This window comes from Mobula hypostoma, chromosome 6, assembly GCF_963921235.1.
Source record: "Mobula hypostoma chromosome 6, sMobHyp1.1, whole genome shotgun sequence".
Taxonomy (NCBI): domain Eukaryota; kingdom Metazoa; phylum Chordata; class Chondrichthyes; order Myliobatiformes; family Myliobatidae; genus Mobula; species Mobula hypostoma.
The window spans coordinates 13,055,604-13,074,496 of NC_086102.1; the positions used below are offsets into that span (position 1 = coordinate 13,055,604).

The following is an 18,893-nucleotide window of genomic DNA, read 5'->3' on the forward strand; positions in this document are numbered from 1 at the left end:
GAATTTGGTGATATCTTTGCCGACAAGCAGAGACACACCAGCTCACAGTAAATCAAACTGTCTCAGAGGCTGTTCTTCTCAAAATATTTTCCAATATTTGCCAATGACACAAAGCTGGGTGGCAGTGTGAAATGTGAGGAGGATGTTATGAGAATGCAGGGTGACTTGGACAGGTTGGGTGAGTGGGCAGATGCATGGCAGATGCAGTTTAATGTGGATAAATGTGAGGTTATCCACTTTGGTGGTAAGAACGAGAAGGCAGATTATTATCTAAATGGAGTCAAGTTAGGAAAAGGGGAAGCACAACGAGATCTAGGTGTTCTTGTACATCAGTCACTGAAAGTAAGCATGCAAGTACAGCAGGCAGTGAAGAAAGCTAATGGCATGCTGGCCTTCATAACGAGGGGAATTAAGTGTAAGAGCAAAGAGGTCCTTCTGCAGCTGTACAGGGCTCTGGTGAGACCACACCTGGAGTACTGTGTGCAGTTTTGGTCTCCAAATTTGAGGAAGGACATTCTTGCTATTGAGGGAGTGCAGTGCAGGTTCACAAGGTTAATTCCCGGGATGGTGGAACTGTCATATGTTGAAAGGTTGGAGCGACTGGGCTTGTATACTCTGGAATTTAGAAGGCTGAGAGGGGATCTGATTGAAACATATAAGATTATTAAGGGATTGGACATGCTGGAGGCAGGAAGCATGTTCCCGCTGATGGGTGAGTCCAGAACCAGAGGCCACAGTTTAAGAATAAGGGGTAGGCCATTTAGAACGGAGTTGAGGAAAACTTTTTCACCCAGAGAGTGGTGGATATATGGAATGCTCTGCCCCAGAAGGCTGTGGAGGCCAAGTCTCTGGATGCTTTCAAGAAAGACATGGATAGAGCTCTTAAAGGTAGCGGAATCAAAGGTTATGGGGATAAGGCAGGAACTGCATACTGATTGTGGATGATCAGCCATGATCACAGTGAATGGCGGTGCTGGCTCAAAGGGCCAAATGGCCTACTCCTGCAACTATTGTCTATTAACACCTACCACATAAAAGAAGGCCACTTGACCCATTCAATCAATGCTACTCCACAGAGAATTCCCACTCTCACTAATTTTCCCTGTAACCTATTTTCCCCACAATCCCCTCAGCTCACTCCAGTCATCTACAGACTGGAGACAATTTAAAGTGGCCAATTAACCTGCCAATGTGCTTGTTGTTCCATGGCTTCCTCTGCTGCCACCATGAGGCCACCCTCAGGTTGGAGGAGCAAGACCTTATATACCGTCTGGGTCGCCTCCAACCTGATGGCATGAATGTTGATTTCTCCAACTTCTGGTCTTTATTCCCCTTATCTTCAATTCCCCATTCTGTCTCCCTTTATTATCTTTAAGGCATCCGTTAGTCTTGCGAGACCATGGATCTGCGCCTGGAAAGTCTTCACTCTCCAGGGCACAGGCCTGGGCAAGGCTGTATGGAAGACCAGCAGTTGCCCATGCTGCAAGTCTCCCCTCTCCACGACACCGATGTTGTCCAAGGGAAGGGCATTAGGACTCATACAGCTTGGCACCAGTGTCGTCGCAGAGCAATGTGTGATTAAGTGCCTTGCTCAAGGACACAACACATGTTGCCTCGGCTGGGGCTCAAACTCATGACCTTCAGGTCGCTAGTCCAATGCCTTAACCACTTGGCCACGTGCCCACCTTTCTTATCTACTCTCTTCTTTTCATTTGTCACCACCCCCTGGTGCCCCTCCTCCTTCCCTTTCCCCATTGGTTCAATCTACTCTCTTATCAGATTCCCTTTCCTGCAGCCCTTTACCTTTTCATCCTATCAACTCCTAGCTTCTTACTTCATCCACCCTCCCCCACCCACCTGACCACCTATCACCTTCTAACTTGTACTCCCTCCCCGCTCTCCCACCTTCTCCCCACCTTCCTTTCCAGTCCTGAAGAAGCGTTTCTGCCTGAAACATTGACTGTTTATTAATTTCCATAGATCTTGCCTGACCTGCTAAGTTCGTAGAGTTATAGAAAAGTACAGCACAGAAATCGGCCCTTTGGTGACCTCGGCCATGTTAAACCATTTAATCTGCCCAGTTTTATCGACCCGCACCCAGACTAAGGCCATCCATTGCCCTACCATCCATTTACCCATTCAAACTTTTCTTTGTTTCTCCAGCATTTTTTAATGTGTTGCATGTCTTTGCGATGTTGGAGGAAAATGAAGCCACCAGAGGAAAACCCAGCAGACAGGTCCATGAGTCAGGATTAAAGACGGCACTGTGGGGGTTGAGGGACTTTGGTTCAGTGGAGAGGCTGGAGAAGTTAGGGTTATTCTACCTAGAGGATTGAAGGTTAATGAGAGATTAATAGGGAATGATGCTTTGAGGATGGTGGATGGCAGTCCAGGCGAGGAGATGCTGGAGGAGGTGTAGCGTGGCGCCCCCACTCCGTCGGGGGCTGACCTCTCCTGTTGGTGCTGCCATTCAGTGTTCGATTAGAAGAATGACGGGCTGGATTGCTGGGAAATGTACCATCAGTTTGTGGGACATGTTGCTCAGGATCTTGAATTATGTATGTGCTTTTTATCGCTCAGTATTTTCCATGTGCTGGGTATGTTTTACGCCTTGACCCCAGTGGAACTCTATTTCATTCAGCTGTATCTATATATGGCTGAATGATAATTAAACTTGATTTGATTTGGAGTGCTGGTTAAGTGGGCTACTTTGTCCTGAATGGTAGTGGTCTTCTTGAGAGTTGCTTGAGCTGCATTGATGCAGGTAAGTGAAGATTATTTTATCACTCTTCTGACTTGTGCATTGCAGATGGAATTACCTTGATCTTTCAAGAAAGGAGCTACTCAATGCAAGGAATTCAGTCCAGGTGAGAAGACGCTGGGGGCGGTGTAGCACGGCATCCGTTCTTGGTTGGGGATTGGCCTTTCCTGTCAGTGCTGACCTCCAACTGATGGGATGACAGGCTGGGTCGCCGGGAGCTGGACCATCAGTTTGCATGTCACTCAGTGTGTTGGACTGTACATATGTTTTCTTGTGTAACAACGTGTGTTTTTACCTCTCTCACTATTTTCAACATAAGTTACGCTGCTGGGCTTCAGAGGCTCTCTCATTTGACTGTATCCATGCATGGTTTGAACGATAGTTAAACTTGATTTGATTTGAGCTGATCTGAATCCAGCCTCTGACCTGTTCTTTCAGCCACAATATTTGTAACAATTAAAGACTATTTGTCACAGGTACATCGAAAGGTACAGTGAGATGTGTTGCTTGCATCAGGGATGTGCTGGGGGCGGGCTGCAAGAGTCATCACGCTTTTAGCACCAATGACTTACTAACCCTAACTGGTACATCTTCGGAACATGGGAGGAAACTGGAGCCCTCACGGTTATGGGGAGATTGTACCAACTCCTTATAGACTGCAGTGGGAATTTAATGATTAAATTAAATTCTGATTAATGGTATCCCCCTCCCCCCAATCATTAGAAGTGATTAAATGCCAAGGGCAGGTGGTTTTTGGGTAGCGTAGAGGTTAGAGAAATTCTTTACTGTGCCAGCCAGCAGGATTCAAGTCTCCTCACTGTCTATAAGAAGGAGTCTGTTTGTTCATCTTCTGGGTGCGCTGGTTTCCTCCCACACTTCAAAGACGTAGAGTTTAGGGTTAGTAAGCAGGGGGCTTGCCATGTTGGTGCCAGAAGCATGGCGACACTTGTAGGCTGCCCCCAGCCCATATTCGGACTGAGTTGGTTGTTGATGCCAATGATACATTTCAATGTGTGCTTCAGTGACACAGAAAACTAATCTTTATCTTTAGTTCTTGTTGCGAAACTAGCTGTCCAGTACGTGTGGTGTGACTGTTACATGTCAGCTGAAGTCTGAATATTTTCCATTATGTAATATGTTGACAAAATTATACTCCAATTGCTATTGAAAAAATACAACCTCCAACATCCATGAGCGAGCCTACAATGGAGAAATTACTAACTAAAACAGTCATTATGATAAGTGTCCTTCTGCAAAAATCACTACGGCAAAGTTCCCTAAAAACAAATACTTTGCTACCTCTCTCAAATCAGTTGATGTCTGATCGACCTTGACTTCATTAACAAAAGAGTGCTCCGCTGAACATTTTTTATGAAGGAGTCAGTTGGTTATTGTTAGCCCTCAGTTCGGCTCTCTGCTGCTACTGCAGGGAAAGAATGCATTAAGGAGATTGATGGGGAGCAGTGTAGTAATGACATCCTATCAATCTTAGCCCACAGGGTCTACAAGCAAAGCTACTTGGTCCACAAGCTTGATAGACCTGCTAAGGGCATCATGTGAGGTTAACCATGAACAGAAAGACATCTCCAGGTGACTTAAGCTTGGAATGTTTCAAGTGCTGTCCAAACGCACAGACTTCATCCAGTGTGGAAACAAACCCTTTAGCCTAACTCATCCATACTGACCAAGGTCCCCAGTTATGCCAATCCCATTTTCCTGCATATGGCCCACATCCTTCAAAATCTTTCCCATCTACATTCATGTTCAGGTGCCTTTGAAATGTTGTTATTGTACCTGCATCAAACAATTCCTCTGACCGCATGTTCCATATAGGCACCAGCCTCTATGTGAAGAGATTTACCCTCAGAACCCTTTTAAATCTTTCCTCTCTCACCTCAGACCTATGCCCTCTAGCCTTTGATTTCCTTTCCCTGGGAGAAACTCTGCAGGCATTTACTCTCTCTATGCCCCTTGTGGTTTTATATACCTCTCGAATATTATCGGTGACCTATGCTCCAATGAATAAAGCCGTCGCCTGCCAAACCTCTCCTTATAACCCAGGCCCACAAGTCCTGGAAACATAGAAACATAGAAAATAGGTGCAGGAGTAGGCCATTCGGCCCTTCGAGCCTGCACCGCCATTTATTATGATCATGGCTGATCATCAAACTCAGAACCCCACCCCAGCCTTCCCTCCATACCCCCTGATCCCCGTAGCCACAAGGGCCATATCTAACTCCCTCTTAAATATAGCCAATGAACTGGCCTCAACTGTTTCCTGAATCTTATTTGTACTTGTTCCAGGTTAATACGACCATTCCAATAACAGGGTGACCAAAACTCCAGGTGTAGCCCTGCCAATGCTTTGTATACCCGCTTGGATTGAGATAACACCTTGAATTAAAAAAGCTGATCTGCAATTTCACCTTCTTACATTAGGACTTCGATTTTCTCAAAAAATAAAATTTACCTTTCAGGCATGAAAAAAATCCACAGGTTCTCCAACCCAAGATATTAAGTCTGTTCCTCTCTTTGCAGAGGCTGTCTGATCTGCAGAGTTTTTCCAGCAATTCCTGTTTTTGTTTCAAAGCACAAAGGATTGTCCCAAAATGGTCCCTGACAACTAAATTCCTCTGAAGAGGACCACAACTTTGTCATAGTTTGGAGGCATGCATGCCTCAATGACCTGGAGAGCTATGCTGGTTGGAGTCAGGGCCTGATGCTTTGGGTCTTGGTAGGGTTGCCCATGCCAAACAGGTCAAAGTGTAGAGAGCAGACCATGGTACCGGTTCTCCAGGTTTGGGGGTTCAGCTCAGGTTTAACAAATCCTGACTGGTCAAACAAAACTGTTACAGAAACAGCAATGAAGAATCCTTCTACAACTGTGTGCGACCAAGGACAGACAGAGATGTAGGACCTTCATTGCTGCTCTAAACACCAGGGTCATAATGGGGAGCAAGTAAGTTGCCACTATCGTAATGTACGTGAAATGTCAAACCAAATTTTACTAGGATGCCGTCTGGATTAGAGAACATGTCTTATGAGAAGAGGTTGAGCTAGGGCTTTTCTCTATGGAGTAATGGAGATGAGAGTCTACATGAAAGTGTCTCAGATCAAAGGAAGCATAGACAGAGTGGACAGCCAGCACCTTTGTCCAGCGCAGCAACCGGTAATACCAGAGGATACCCTTTTAAGATGAGAGGAGGAAAGTTTAGTGGCAGATATGAGAGGTGGGTTTTTCACACGGAGAGTGGTGGGTGCCAGGAATCCCCTGCCTGGATTGGTGGCTGAGGCAGATGAATCAGAGAAGTTAAATTAGATGGGCAGATAGATGATAGAGAAATGGAGGGTTATGGGCTGTGTAGGAAAGAAGAGATTTAGACTGATCCTGGAGTAGATTCACAACATCATGGGCCAAAGGGCCAGTAGTGTGTGTACTGTTCTATGTTCTGTGTTCAGGTTGTACACATCAAGCCCCTATAAGTAGCAGTTTGACGATGACCAGAGTTAGTGATACTGGTTGTGGGTTAAATGTTGGACTCTGGACTCAGGGGAGAGCTCTCTGCTCTTTATCCAGTCCGTAAGAGACAGCCAGGAGATCAGACATCATCTGGCTGTGCGCCACTCTCTTGTCACTGCACTGGGGCTCCCATCCTGGGTCTTGAGCTCAATCAGTGGATAAAAGCCTCCAACATGCGAGGACAGCTACAAGGGAGGTAATTACCAAACCACAGCTAATGCCATGGAAAAGCCTTCCTCATTAATAAAACATCCAGATTTAACTGGATACCCACTTTCATTTGCTGTTGAACGAAAGTGATTCTCCATGGATTTCAGTGCTAAATTCAGGTAGCACTGTGAAACTCAAACAGGGCACAAAGGTGTCTCATGGACTGGGTCTTACAGGTACAAATAGACTTGGGCCAATGTGTCTTGCAAGAGGGAGAAAGGGTAAAGGATGGATGTTATTATATTCCTGACACAAGAGACCATAACATGCTGGGAGAACTCAGAACATCGGGCAGCATTCTTGGAATGGAGGCAAATGGATGGTTTACATTTCAGTTCAACACTCTGAATCCTGTCACAAAATGTTGATATCCCTTTGCCTGTCTATGCGGGGAGTCTAAAGCTTGAGGGCATCGTTTTAAGGTGAAAAGAGAAAGACAGCCCGAAGGACAACTTTTTGTGTGTTGTTCCTCTCAGCAATTTAGCATTTTGTCTATTTTTCACGAGGCCAAGTTGTTAGCTTGATGTTCAACCCAGCACGGATTGGAAGCGTGCAAGGAGCTGGCTGGCTTCGAACCTGGGACCGAAGTCCAGCGCTGATGCCATAACACCACCGGTCGGCTATAAGGAGGGTGCTGCCAACAGAAATGGTAAAGTGGGTGCAATTCTTGACATTTGGCTAATAGGAAAGGTTTGGGGAATATGGGACAAATATGGGTAAATGCGACTAGTTATGCATCCTAGGTGGTACAAAGGAGCTGGGCCAAATGCCTTGCTTCCATGCTCTGTCACTCCATGGCGATTTCTGGACATTAGAGGATCATGGGGAATTGGTTGGGACAGGAAGATTGTACTGAGGTAGAAGATCAGTTGTGGTCTTGGTAAAGGGACTGAATAGTCTGCTCCCCCTTTTATTTCTTATGTTCCTCTGTTTTTTGATCTGGTAACCATAACGTAAAAGAACACTGCTGAGAAGTCACTTACCAGCCTGTACGAGTGTGAACTCCTGAAACCTCGTCCCTATCTGGTTACTGGCTGTGCAGTTGTAGCTGCCGAAGTCACTGTCCACGGCTGGAGTAATCTTCAATTAAAGAAAGACAAATCATGGCATTACCATTCTGTCTCATCTCCTTTGGATCGTTACAGCTAATTCATCATTAAAACCAAACTTTGCTCTCAACCCTCCCCTCATACAATGTAACCTTGATACATAAATCATGGAGGACCTTGAAACAAGATCAGGCCTTATTTCTATTCTGTCTTTAATTAGAAGGCCTCTCTAGGTGTTTCATAAAAGGGTTATTGAACAAATTTTGAGACTATTATCAAAGCTGTGAAGTAGTTTGATCAAGTAAAGCTATGTGAAGACCATAACGTATAGGAGCAGAATTAAGCCCATTCCATCACGACTGATTTATTATTCCTTCAACATCATTCTTCTGCCTTCTCCTTGTAAACTTTGACACCTTGACAAACCAAGAACCTGTTAACCTCTGCTTTAAGTATTACCCAATGACTTGGCCTCCATTGTCGTCTGTGGCAATGAATTCTACAGATACACCACCCTCTGGCTAAAGAAATTCCTCCTCACCTTTGTTCTAAAGGGACGCCTTTCTATTCTGACCCTGTGCCCTCTGGTCCTTGACTCCTCCCCCTAGAGGAAACATTCTCCCCATATCCAGTCTATCTAGACCTTTCAATATCTGATAGGTTTCAATGAGATACCCCTCGTTCTTCTAAACTTCAGCAAGTACAGGCCCAGACCACCAAACGCGTGTCATACATGAAACCTTTCATTCTTGGGTTCATTCTCATGAACCTCCCCTGGACCTCTCCAATCCCAGCACATGTTTTCTTACATAAGAGGCCCAAAATTGCTCACAACACTCCAAGTGTAGTCTGATCACTGCCTTCACTGGACTCTCTGACGGTGGTGTCTGGAAAGAGGATGCTGTCCAAGTTGCATGCCATCTTGGACAATGTCTCCCATCCACTACATAATGTACTGTTGGCCTTGTGCGGAACCAAAGGAAATGGGGGAGATCTTAAATAGGTTTTTTGCGTCTGCATTTACTAAGGAAGCTGGCATGAAATCTATGGAATTGAGGTAATCAAGTAGTGAGACCATGGCAACTGTACAGATTGAAAAGGAGGAGGTGCTTGCTGTCTCGAGGAAAATTAAAGTGGATAAATCCCCGGGACCTGACAGGGTGTTCCCTCGGACCTTGAAGGAGACTAGTGTTGAAATTGCGGGGGCCCTGGCAGATATATTTAAAATGTCGCTGTCTACGGGTGAAGTGCCGGAGGATTGGAGAGTGGTTCATGTTGTTCCGTTGTTTAAAAAAGGATCGAAAAGTAATCCGGGAAATTAAAGGCCGGTGAGGTTAACGTCAGTAGTAGTTAAGTTATTGGAGGGAGTACTAAGAGACAGAATCTACAAGCATTTGGATAGACAGGGGCTTATTAGAGAGAGTCAACATGGCTTTGTGCGTGGTAGGTCATGTTTGACCAATCTATTGGAGTTTTTCGAGGTGGTTACCAGGAAAGTGGATGAAGGGAAGGCAGTGGTTGTTGTCTACATGGACTTCAGTAAGGCCTTTGACAAGGTCCCGCATGGGAGGTTAGTTAGGAAAATTCAGTCGCTAGGTATACATGGAGAGGTGGTAAATTGGATTGGACATTGGCTCGATGGAAGCAGCCAGAGAGTGGTGGTAGAAAATTGCTTCTCAGAGTGGAGGCCTGTGACTAGTGGTGTGCCACAGGGATCAGTGCTGGGTCCATTGTTATTTGTCATCTATATCAATGATCTGGATGATAATGTGGTAAATTGGATCAGCGAGTTTGCTGATGATACAAAGATTGGAGGTGTAGTAGACAGTGAGGAAGGTTTTCAGAGCCTGCAGAGGGACTTGGACCAGCTGGAAAAATGGGCTGAAAAATGGCAGATGGAGTTTAATACTGACAAGTGTGAGGTATTGCACGTTGGAAGGACAAACCAACGTAGAACATACAGGGTTAATGGTAAGGCACTGAGAAGTGCAGTGGAACAGAGGGATCTGGGAATACAGATACAAAATTCCCTAAAAGTGTCGTCACAGGTAGATAGGGTCGTAAAGAGAGCTTTTGGTACATTGGCCTTTATTAATCAAAGTATTGAGTATAAGAGCTGGAATGTTATGATGAGGTTGTATAAGGCATTGGTGAGGCCGAATCTGGAGTATTGTGTTCAGTTTTGGTCACTAAATTACAGGAAGGATATAAATAAGGTTGAAAGAGTGCAGAGAAGGTTTACAAGGATGTTGCCGGGACTTGAGAAACTCAGTTACAGAGAAAGATTGAATAGGTTGGGACTTTATTCCCTGGAGCGTAGAAGAATGACGGGAGATTTGATAGAGGTATACAAAATTATGATGGGTATAGATAGAGTGAATGCAAGCAGGCTTTTTCCACTGAGGCAAGGGGAGAAAAAAACCAGAGGACATGGGTTAAGGGTGAGGGGGGAAAAGTTTAAAGGGAACATTAGGGGGGACTTCTTCACACAGAGAGTGGTGGGAGTATGGAATGAGCTGCCAGACGAGGTGGTAAATGCGGGTTCTTTTTTAACATTTAAGAATAAATTGGACAGATACATGGATGGGAGGTGTATGGAGGGATATGGTCCATGTGCAGGTCAGTGGGACTAGGCAGAAAATGGTTCGGCACAGCCAAGAAGGGCCAAAGGGCCTTTTTCTATGCTGTAGTTTCTATGGTTCTATGGTTCTATGGTACTGGTTGGGCACAGGAGTACATTCAGCCAGAGACTCATTCCACCGAGATGCAACACAGAGCATCATAGGAAGTCATTCCTGCCTGTGGCCATCAAACTTTACAACTCCTCCCTTGGAGGGTCAGACACCCTGAGCCAATAGGCTGGTCCTGGACTTATTTCCTGGCATAATTTACATATTACTATTTAACTATTTATGGTTTTATTCCTATTTATTATTTATGGTGCAACTGTAATGAAAACCAATTTCCCCCGGGATCAATAAAGTATGACTATGACTATGACTATGACTATAAAGTCTCGGCTTTTATAATCTCGTCCTCCCAAAATGAATGTTAAGATTATATTAAAAAGCCTGTGAAAATTATAAGAGAGAGTGAGAGAGAGATGGAGTGGAGAAGTTGAGGGAAGGGATTTTAAATGATTTAGGTTTCAAAGAAAATTTATTATTAAAGTACATACACTCTGTGTCCACTTTATGAGGTGCACCTATACACCTTCTCAGCACATACCTAATCAGCCAATCACATGGCAGCAATTCAATGCTTAAAAGCATTCAGACATGATCAAGAGGTTTAGTTGCTCAGACCAAATATCAGAATAAAGAAGAAATGTCATCTAAGTGTATTTGACCATGGAATGATTGTTGATGCCTGACTGGATGTTTTGAGAATCTCAGAAACTGTTGACCTTCTGGGATTTTCATGCACAACAATCTCTGGAGTTTACAGAGAATGGTGCAAAAAACAACAACAACAAAAAAAATCCAGTGAGTGGTAGTTCTGTGGGCGAAAATGCCTTGTTAATGAGAAAGGTCAGGGGAGAATGGAGAGACTTGTTCAAGCTGGCAGGAAGGTGATAGTCACTCAAATAACCACACATTACAACAGTGGAGTGCAGACAAGTATCTCTGAACACACAACACATCGAATCATGAATGGGATGGGTACAACAGCAGAAGACCACAATGGGTTCCACTCCTGTGACTAATCAAGTGACCACTCAGTGTATATGTCACCATATACTACCTTGAGAGTTATTTTCTTGCCCAGAATTTATGATAAAAGCATAAATAGCAAAGACTGATAATCCATGTGTGAAACTGTACAAATAATAAAACAGTAAATAAATACCACTGAGAACGTGTTGTAGAGTCCTTAAAATGGTGTCATTGAAATGCAGGTCAGGGCAGGATGGCACACGCTCATGAATGGAGGAGCAGTTCAGATTGTGTTTTGATCTACAGACTGCAATAAGCAAGAATAGGCACTAACACCTCTATCATTGCTATACTCAACACTGTGTCCCCTACAGTTAAACACCATAGGTTTGTTAAATGTTTGCAATAGCGGCTGAATTCTTTCTGGCCTCAGCACAGTGGCATGAGAACAACAGATCAAATATTTTGTCTATCTCTGTGCGTCTCTCTGTGCCTGTGGATTGAACCCCTATTTATTGAGACACCTTTCACTCAGTTCTTGGGACTTCACACAGACTGAGGGATCAAGATCATCAGTGCCTAGGACAGACCCAGGATGACTGCATGAGTCGGAACTTGGAGCTCCTCTGACAACAGTGACAATCAAGTCCCCCGACTACAGCACAAATCACGAACCCTGAAATCTGTGTGGATATCTTTGTAACTTATTACACGGTATTTAGTGTGGTTTATTTGTTCTTACTATTTTATGATAATAAATTAGGCTTAAGTTACTTTGTTGTGCTTGTATGCTTATTACCGTGTTGGCGCGTGGCCAAGTGGTTAAGGCATTAGTCTAGTGATCTGAAGTTCGCTAGTTCGAGCCTTGGCTGAGGAAGCGTGTTGTGTTCTTGAGCAAGGCACTTAACCACACATTGCTCTGCGACGACACTGGTGCCAAGCTGTATGGGTCCCAATTCCCTTCCCTTGGACAACATCGGTGGCGTGGAGAGGGGAGACTTGCAGCATGGGCAATTGCTGGTCTTCCATACAACCTTGCCCAGACCTGCACCCTGGAAACCTTCCAAGGTGCAAATCCATGGTCTCACGAGACTAACGGACTCCTATATATAAAAAAAAAATGCTTATTACCACATTTCCTGGGCAATCAAATTAATTTGGTTCCTTTGGGTCTGATCAACCCAGCCCATTTCACCTCCATGGTGGGCTGGACTTGAAACAATGACAAGACAGACTACAAAAAGGAGAAAGGGAGGCTGGTGGCATGGCGTCAAGACAACAACCTCTCCCTCAAAGACAGCAAGATAAAAGAGCTGGTCATTGATTTCAGATAATGGGCAGTATACACAGTCCAATATGGAAGCTGGCCAGTGGTGTAGTGGCATCAGCTCCGGACTTCGAGGCAAGTGGTCCTGGGTTCGAATCCTTGCACGCTTTGCACACTTTTGTCAAAAGTTGCCGCCTGATGTGCCACAAGGTGTGGAAGGGAACACCAACATCATGTATCAATACTTCTGAAGTGAAGATGGTTGAAAGCTTCAAGGTTCTGGAAATATCAGCAATAATTGTCCTGGGCAAAAAAGTGCATCAGTGTCTCTACTTCTTCAGAAAGCTATGGAAATATGGAATGGTTTCCAAGAGAGTTGTGCGCACAGCCTAGTCTATCACAAAAACCAGCTGCTCCTCCAGTGATGGTACACACTTCCCAATGCCAACACGAAGGACTCCTCCTGCCCAGGCGTTCTCTCTTCTCTGCACTTCCATTGGGCAGAAGATACAAACGCTGAAGAACACCTTACACAATGCTCGAGGACATCCTCTATTCCATTGTTATCAGTATCTCAAATGGACTTCAATGGATAAAGGTGAAGTCTTGATCTCTCAATCACCTTGTCATGCTCCTTCGACTTTGTCTACCTCCACTGTACTTTCTCTATAACTGTAACACAATATTCTGCAGAACGAAGGGTCTTGGAAGGGTAAATTTGTGTTTGTTCCACTATATTCTGCATTCTGTTATTGTTTTTCGTTTTGACTACCTTGCTGTGTAGAATGATTTCTTTTTACAAAAGTTTATTCATCAGCACAATAATCAGGGAATCAAAACTTCATCAGGTACCTTCGCTCTATCCGACTCAGAATCAGAATCAGGTTTATTATCACTGGCATGTGTCATGAAATTTGTTAACTTAGCAGCAGCAGCAGTTCAATGCAATACATAATATAGAAGAAAAAATTAAAATAATAAAATAACTAACTAAATAAATTACAGTATATATATATATAGAATACATTAAAAATCATGCAAAAATCAGAAATAATATATATTAACAAAGTGAGGTAGTGTTCATGGGTTCAATGTCCATTTAGGAATCGGATGGCAGAGGGCAAGAAGCTGTTCCTGAATCACTGAGTGTGTGCCTTCAGGCTTCTGTACCTCCTACCTGATGGTAACAGTGAGAAAAGGGCATGCCCTGGGTGCTGGAGGTCCTTAATAATAGAAGCTGTCTTTCTGAAACACTGCTCCTTACAAATGTCCTGGGTAGTTTGTCGGCTAGTGCCCAAGATGGAGCCGACTAAATTTACAACCCCCTCTGCCAGCTCCATCCACCAAAAGCCGAACTTCCCGATGGCCAAACATTTTAATTCTCATTCCCATTCCAGTTCTGCCATATCAGTCCATGGCCTCCTCTTGACAAAAGAGGAGGCTACCCTCAGGGCGGAGGAGCATCACCTCGCATTCCGTCTGGGTAGCCTCCAACCTGATGGCACGAATATCGATTTCTCCTTCCTGAAAAAAAATTCCCTCCCCCTCCCCTCTTCTATTCCCTACTCTAGTCTCTTACCTTTTCTCATCAGCCTAACACCTCCCCCTGCATCCCCTCCTCCTTCCCTTTCTCCTATAGTCCACACTCCTCTCTTATCAGATCCCTTCATCTCCAGACCTCTGTCTTTCCCACCCACCTGGCTTCACCTATCATGGTCTAGCTATCTTCCTACCCCTCCCCCAGCTTTTTATTCTGTCATCTTTCTCTCTCCTTTTCAGTCCTGAAGAAAGGTCTTTACCCGAAACGTTGACTGTTTGTTCATGTCCATAGGTGATGCCTGACCTGCTGAGTTCCTCCAGTATTTTGTGTGTGTTGCTATCATAAACTATTTGCAATTTCAAAATAAAATATGATTATTACTATCTTCAAGAGATTCGAGCCCCTGTGGGACCTATGTGTAGAATGATCTGTCTTGGTGACTTGCAGACTAAAACCTCTCACTGTATCTTGGTACACGTGACGATAATAAACCACTTCCATTAACTGCAGGGTATACCATCTACAAAATGTACCACAGTTACTTACCTCACTTACTCTAACAAGACCTGGAGAGATGGCAGAGAATATTCCCAGGATGTCAACTGGATTGGAGGACTTTAGATAGGCTGGGCTTGATCCCCATTTTCCCATGGTAGAGGTCTCAAAAGTGTTGTATATTTGATATTTCAGTAGTAGTGTAAATATATTGTTGGATGAAGCATATATGTATTTTTTTTTGTGTGTGTGTACGTGTGTTTTTTCTGTGTGACTGTTTTTTTATTGCTCACCATTTTGAACGTGCTGCATACGTGCTGCACCTTGACCTCTGAGAATCGTTGTTTCGTTCGGCTGATTCCGTGTATGGTTGAATGATCATTAAACTTGCTTTGGTTTGAACTGACTTGATTTCTTTGTTTCAAAGATTCAAAGTACACTTATTATCAAAAAAGGTATGCAGTATACAACCCTGAGGTTTGTCTTCAGACAGAGAGGCACGAAACAAAGAAAACCATGGAAAACCGTTCAAAGGAAACATCAAACACCCAACGCGCAAAAAAAAAGAACAAATCTCACAATGGCCGAATAAGTGAGCGTAAAAAAACATCAAGCCACCAAGTCAATGATACAGCCCAGGAATATTTAAATAATCCGTTATGGGTTATATGTAAAAGTACATGAATGGCATTGTCATTGAGCAATTTTGGGCCCCTTATCTACGAAAGGATGTGCTGATATTGGAGAGGGTTCAGAGGAGGATCATGAAAATAATTCTGAGATTGAAAGACTTATCATATGAGGAGCGCTTGATGGCTCTGGGCCTATACTCACTGGAATTCAGTTTCAAACTCCGCTTTAAATATACTCAATGGCTTGACCTCCACGGCTGTTAGTGGCAACAAATTCCTCAGATTCTCTACCCTCAGGAATTCCTCTTTACCTCTGTTCTAAAGGGACATCCTTGTATTTTGAGGCTGTGCTCTCTGATCCTGTGTAACAAATAAAGCTAATCTTTATTATTTTGTATTATGTGACTCCCTTTCTCAAGTATTATTAGCACATTTTAGTCATTTAGAGATGCAGTGCAGAATAGACCCTTTGAGCCCTTTGAGCTGACATCCTCTATTTAACCCTAACCTAATCACAGGACAATTTACGGTGACCAATATATTTTTGGTCTGTGGGAGGGAATCACAGAGCCCAGGGAAAACCCACTCATTCCACCGGGAGGACATTCAGAGATTCCTTATGGAGGATGCTGAGATTGAACTCCAACCTTTGATGCCCCAAGCTGTAATAGTATCTCGGCAACCGCTGTGCTACTGTGGTGCCCTGAGGTAGCCACAAAGATCATTTCATTGATGTAGCACAAGGAAAAATAAAAATAGAATGCAGAATAAAGTGTTACAGTTATTGAGAAAGTGCAGTGCAGACAGACAATAAAGTACAAGGTCATGATGAGGTAGATCGTGAGGTCAAACGCATATCGTTGCAGTATCCACCTCAGAATTATATACACTTTACATACCTGTATGCCTGCTCATTAATGCAAATATCTAATCAGCCAATCATGTAACAGCATCTCATTGTAGAAAAGCATGCACGTGGTCCAGAGGTTCAGTTGTTGTTCAGACCAAACACCAGAATGAGGAAGAAATGTGATCTAAGTGACTTTGACTGTGGAATGATTGTTGGTGCCAGACGGGGTGGTTTGAGTATTTCAGAAACTGCTGATCTCCTGGGATTTTCACGCACAACAGCCTGTAAAGTTTACAGAGAGTGGTGCATAAAACAAAAAAAAAGTGGCAAAGATACTTTGTTAATGAAGGAGAGGCCTGAGGAGGATGGCTAGACTGGTTCAAGCTAACAGGAATGTGAAAGTAACTCGAATAACAACAGTGGTGTGAGGAAGAGCATCTCTGAATGCACAACACGTCAAACCTTGAAGTGCACAAACCTACACTCATTGCCCTCTGTATTAGGTGGAGGAGGTACCTGATAAAAAGGCCACTGAGTGTATGTTCAGTGAGATCTTCTCTTGCTCTTCCACAGTCCAGAACACACAGCCAGGCTCCATTCTGGAAATGAGCATCCATGCAGTTCGGTAACCTCGCAGCTTGGCACGGCAAATGCTCTGCCCAAGACGGCAAGAAACCGCAGAGTGGGGTAGAAGCTGTCCTTGAGCCCGGTTTTCAGGTTTTTGTGTCATCTGCTCGATGGGGGAGGGGAGAAGGAGAGAATGTTTGTGGTGGGTGGGGTTTTTGATTACGTTCAGTACACATTATTTCTTTAATCGAAATGGTTCCCACTTTACCTCATAACTGGGGTGTAGTGGCTTGTGCGTCACTTTAACTATTAGTGGTCATCGATCGGAGTTCTCCCTGTAAGGAGTTTGTACGTTCTGTCCATGATGCATGGGTTTCCTCCCGCATTCTAAGGGTCTTTGGTTTGGGTTAGTGAGGTGACGGCATGCTATACTGGCACCAGGAGCATCCGAGCTGGCCAGCACAATCCTTGCTAATTTGGATTAGCACAAACATCGTATTTCACTGTGTGCTTTGATGTACATGTGACAAACATAGCTAATCTTTCTCTTGGTCTGTACAGTAGGAAATATGAAGGTGCTTGGAGAAGCCAGAGAGATGTTGTCTCATCCTTCACCAAGCCTATGCTGAGCTTTGCAAGCCTAACAATGGATATCTTTACCTAGCACCAAAGCTCCTCATTTTAAAATCCAGAAGGGAAGACAGTTCGATAATTTTTCTTCAACGTTGATGATTAGATATGGACTTAGTGAAGGGGGCTTTATTTTCTCTCCTGGAGATCTCCTGCTTTGAGCACAAATACACGATGATGTGATCTTAATGCAAGCCAAACACCATTCCAAACTTCACAAAGCAGATGAGCTCCTCTTTTTCCTCACAGCAGGCAGAGGGCTGAAAAATGATCGCTTATTTTTAAGAAAAAAAAATCCTTATTCTGAATCTGTACTGCGTTTCTCTTTCTGACACAACACTTTACTTCTTTGAATGCGCCCTGCCGTGTAAGTAGTCTCCATTTCAGGCAGAATTTTAATGTGGAGCTGGTTTAATTAAAAAGCACAGCACACAGCCTTTGTGTTGTTATTCTCCTGTGGTGACAGTGCCTTTCGCTTTCCCTAATGTCCAAATAAGCCTTCTTTTCCATGCCCTCCTTTCATGGAAGTCACAAGCCACTTCGCTGTCCTCAGGTCTAATTCTTTCTCCCCCATGACTTCAAAGCCTTCTCTAACAAAGTGTTCACTTTCTCTGACAGGCGTTAACAGCCAGATGTGATATCATCTGTTTTCATAATCGCATCAGCTTCCTTCCAGTGGGTTGAAGCTAAATAGTGTGGCATAAAAGCTTACAGATCATTGTTGTCCACAGCGGTCTCTATATTATAAAGATTAGCTTTGTCACACGTACGTCAAAACATACTGTGAAAAGTGCCGTTTTGCATCATTAATCAACCAGTCAGTTCGAGGACTCTGCTGGGGGCAGACTGCAAGTGTCGCCATGCTTCCGGTGTCAATATGGTATGCCCACAACTCACTAATCCTCGCGATATGTCTTTGGAATGTGGGTGGAAGCAGGAGCAGGTAGAGGACACCTGCATGATTATAGGAAGAGCGTACAAAGTCCTCACAGACAGCGGCAGAAATCGAACCCGGATCGGTGATCTCCGGCGCGATCCTGCTGCCCTTAGTTCATTAGAAACTAAAACAACAAGGGTACAACTATCAGGAACGGAACGAACAGCCTTGTCTCCGTTCTCTCACAAGTCATACAGTGATACTGTGTGGAAACCAGGCGCTTTGAATCTGTGTTGATACAAAGCACAGATTTTTATATTAATTCAATCCTAACCTATTTTATTTTCCCCGAAACACACAACATACAGGAAAAACTTAGTAGATCAGGACACATCTAAGGAGGGGAATAAACCGTTGACAGTTCAGGCTTAGACCCTTCATCAGAAGCAGCCAGAGGAAAGCCACATGGTCACAGGTAGAACATATACACTCTTTGCAGACAGTGGTGGGAATTGAACCCCGATTGGTGTTCACTGGTGCTGTAAAACGATTGTGTTAACCACTACACTACGGTGTCCTGATCAAGGGTTTCAGCCCAAAACATTACTATTTATTCCCCTCCTTAAATGCTACCTGATTTGCTGAGTTCCTCCAGTATTTTGTGAGCATTGCTCAAGATTTCCTGCATCTACAGAATCTTGTAGAGTCACAGAGTCATAGAGAGGTACAGCACAGAAACAGGCCCTTTGGCCCATCTAGTCCATGCCAGAATCATTTAAACTGCCTGCTCCCATCACCCTGCACCAGGACCATAGCCCTTCATATCCCTACCATCCATG

The 18,893-nt window shown here is 44.1% G+C and overlaps 1 protein-coding gene across 2 annotated transcripts in view; it reads right to left on the reverse strand.

Annotated features, from left to right (window-relative positions):
• The window catches only part of LOC134347828 (neural cell adhesion molecule 2-like), a 632,407-nt gene that overhangs the window by 212,865 nt on the left and 400,649 nt on the right, over positions 1 to 18,893 (reverse strand). For both annotated transcript variants that reach the window (XM_063050290.1, XM_063050291.1), the window contains exon 11: positions 7,475 to 7,571. In XM_063050290.1, the coding sequence (XP_062906360.1) occupies positions 7,475 to 7,571 (97 nt within the window). The remainder of the gene's footprint in view (positions 1 to 7,474; positions 7,572 to 18,893) is intronic.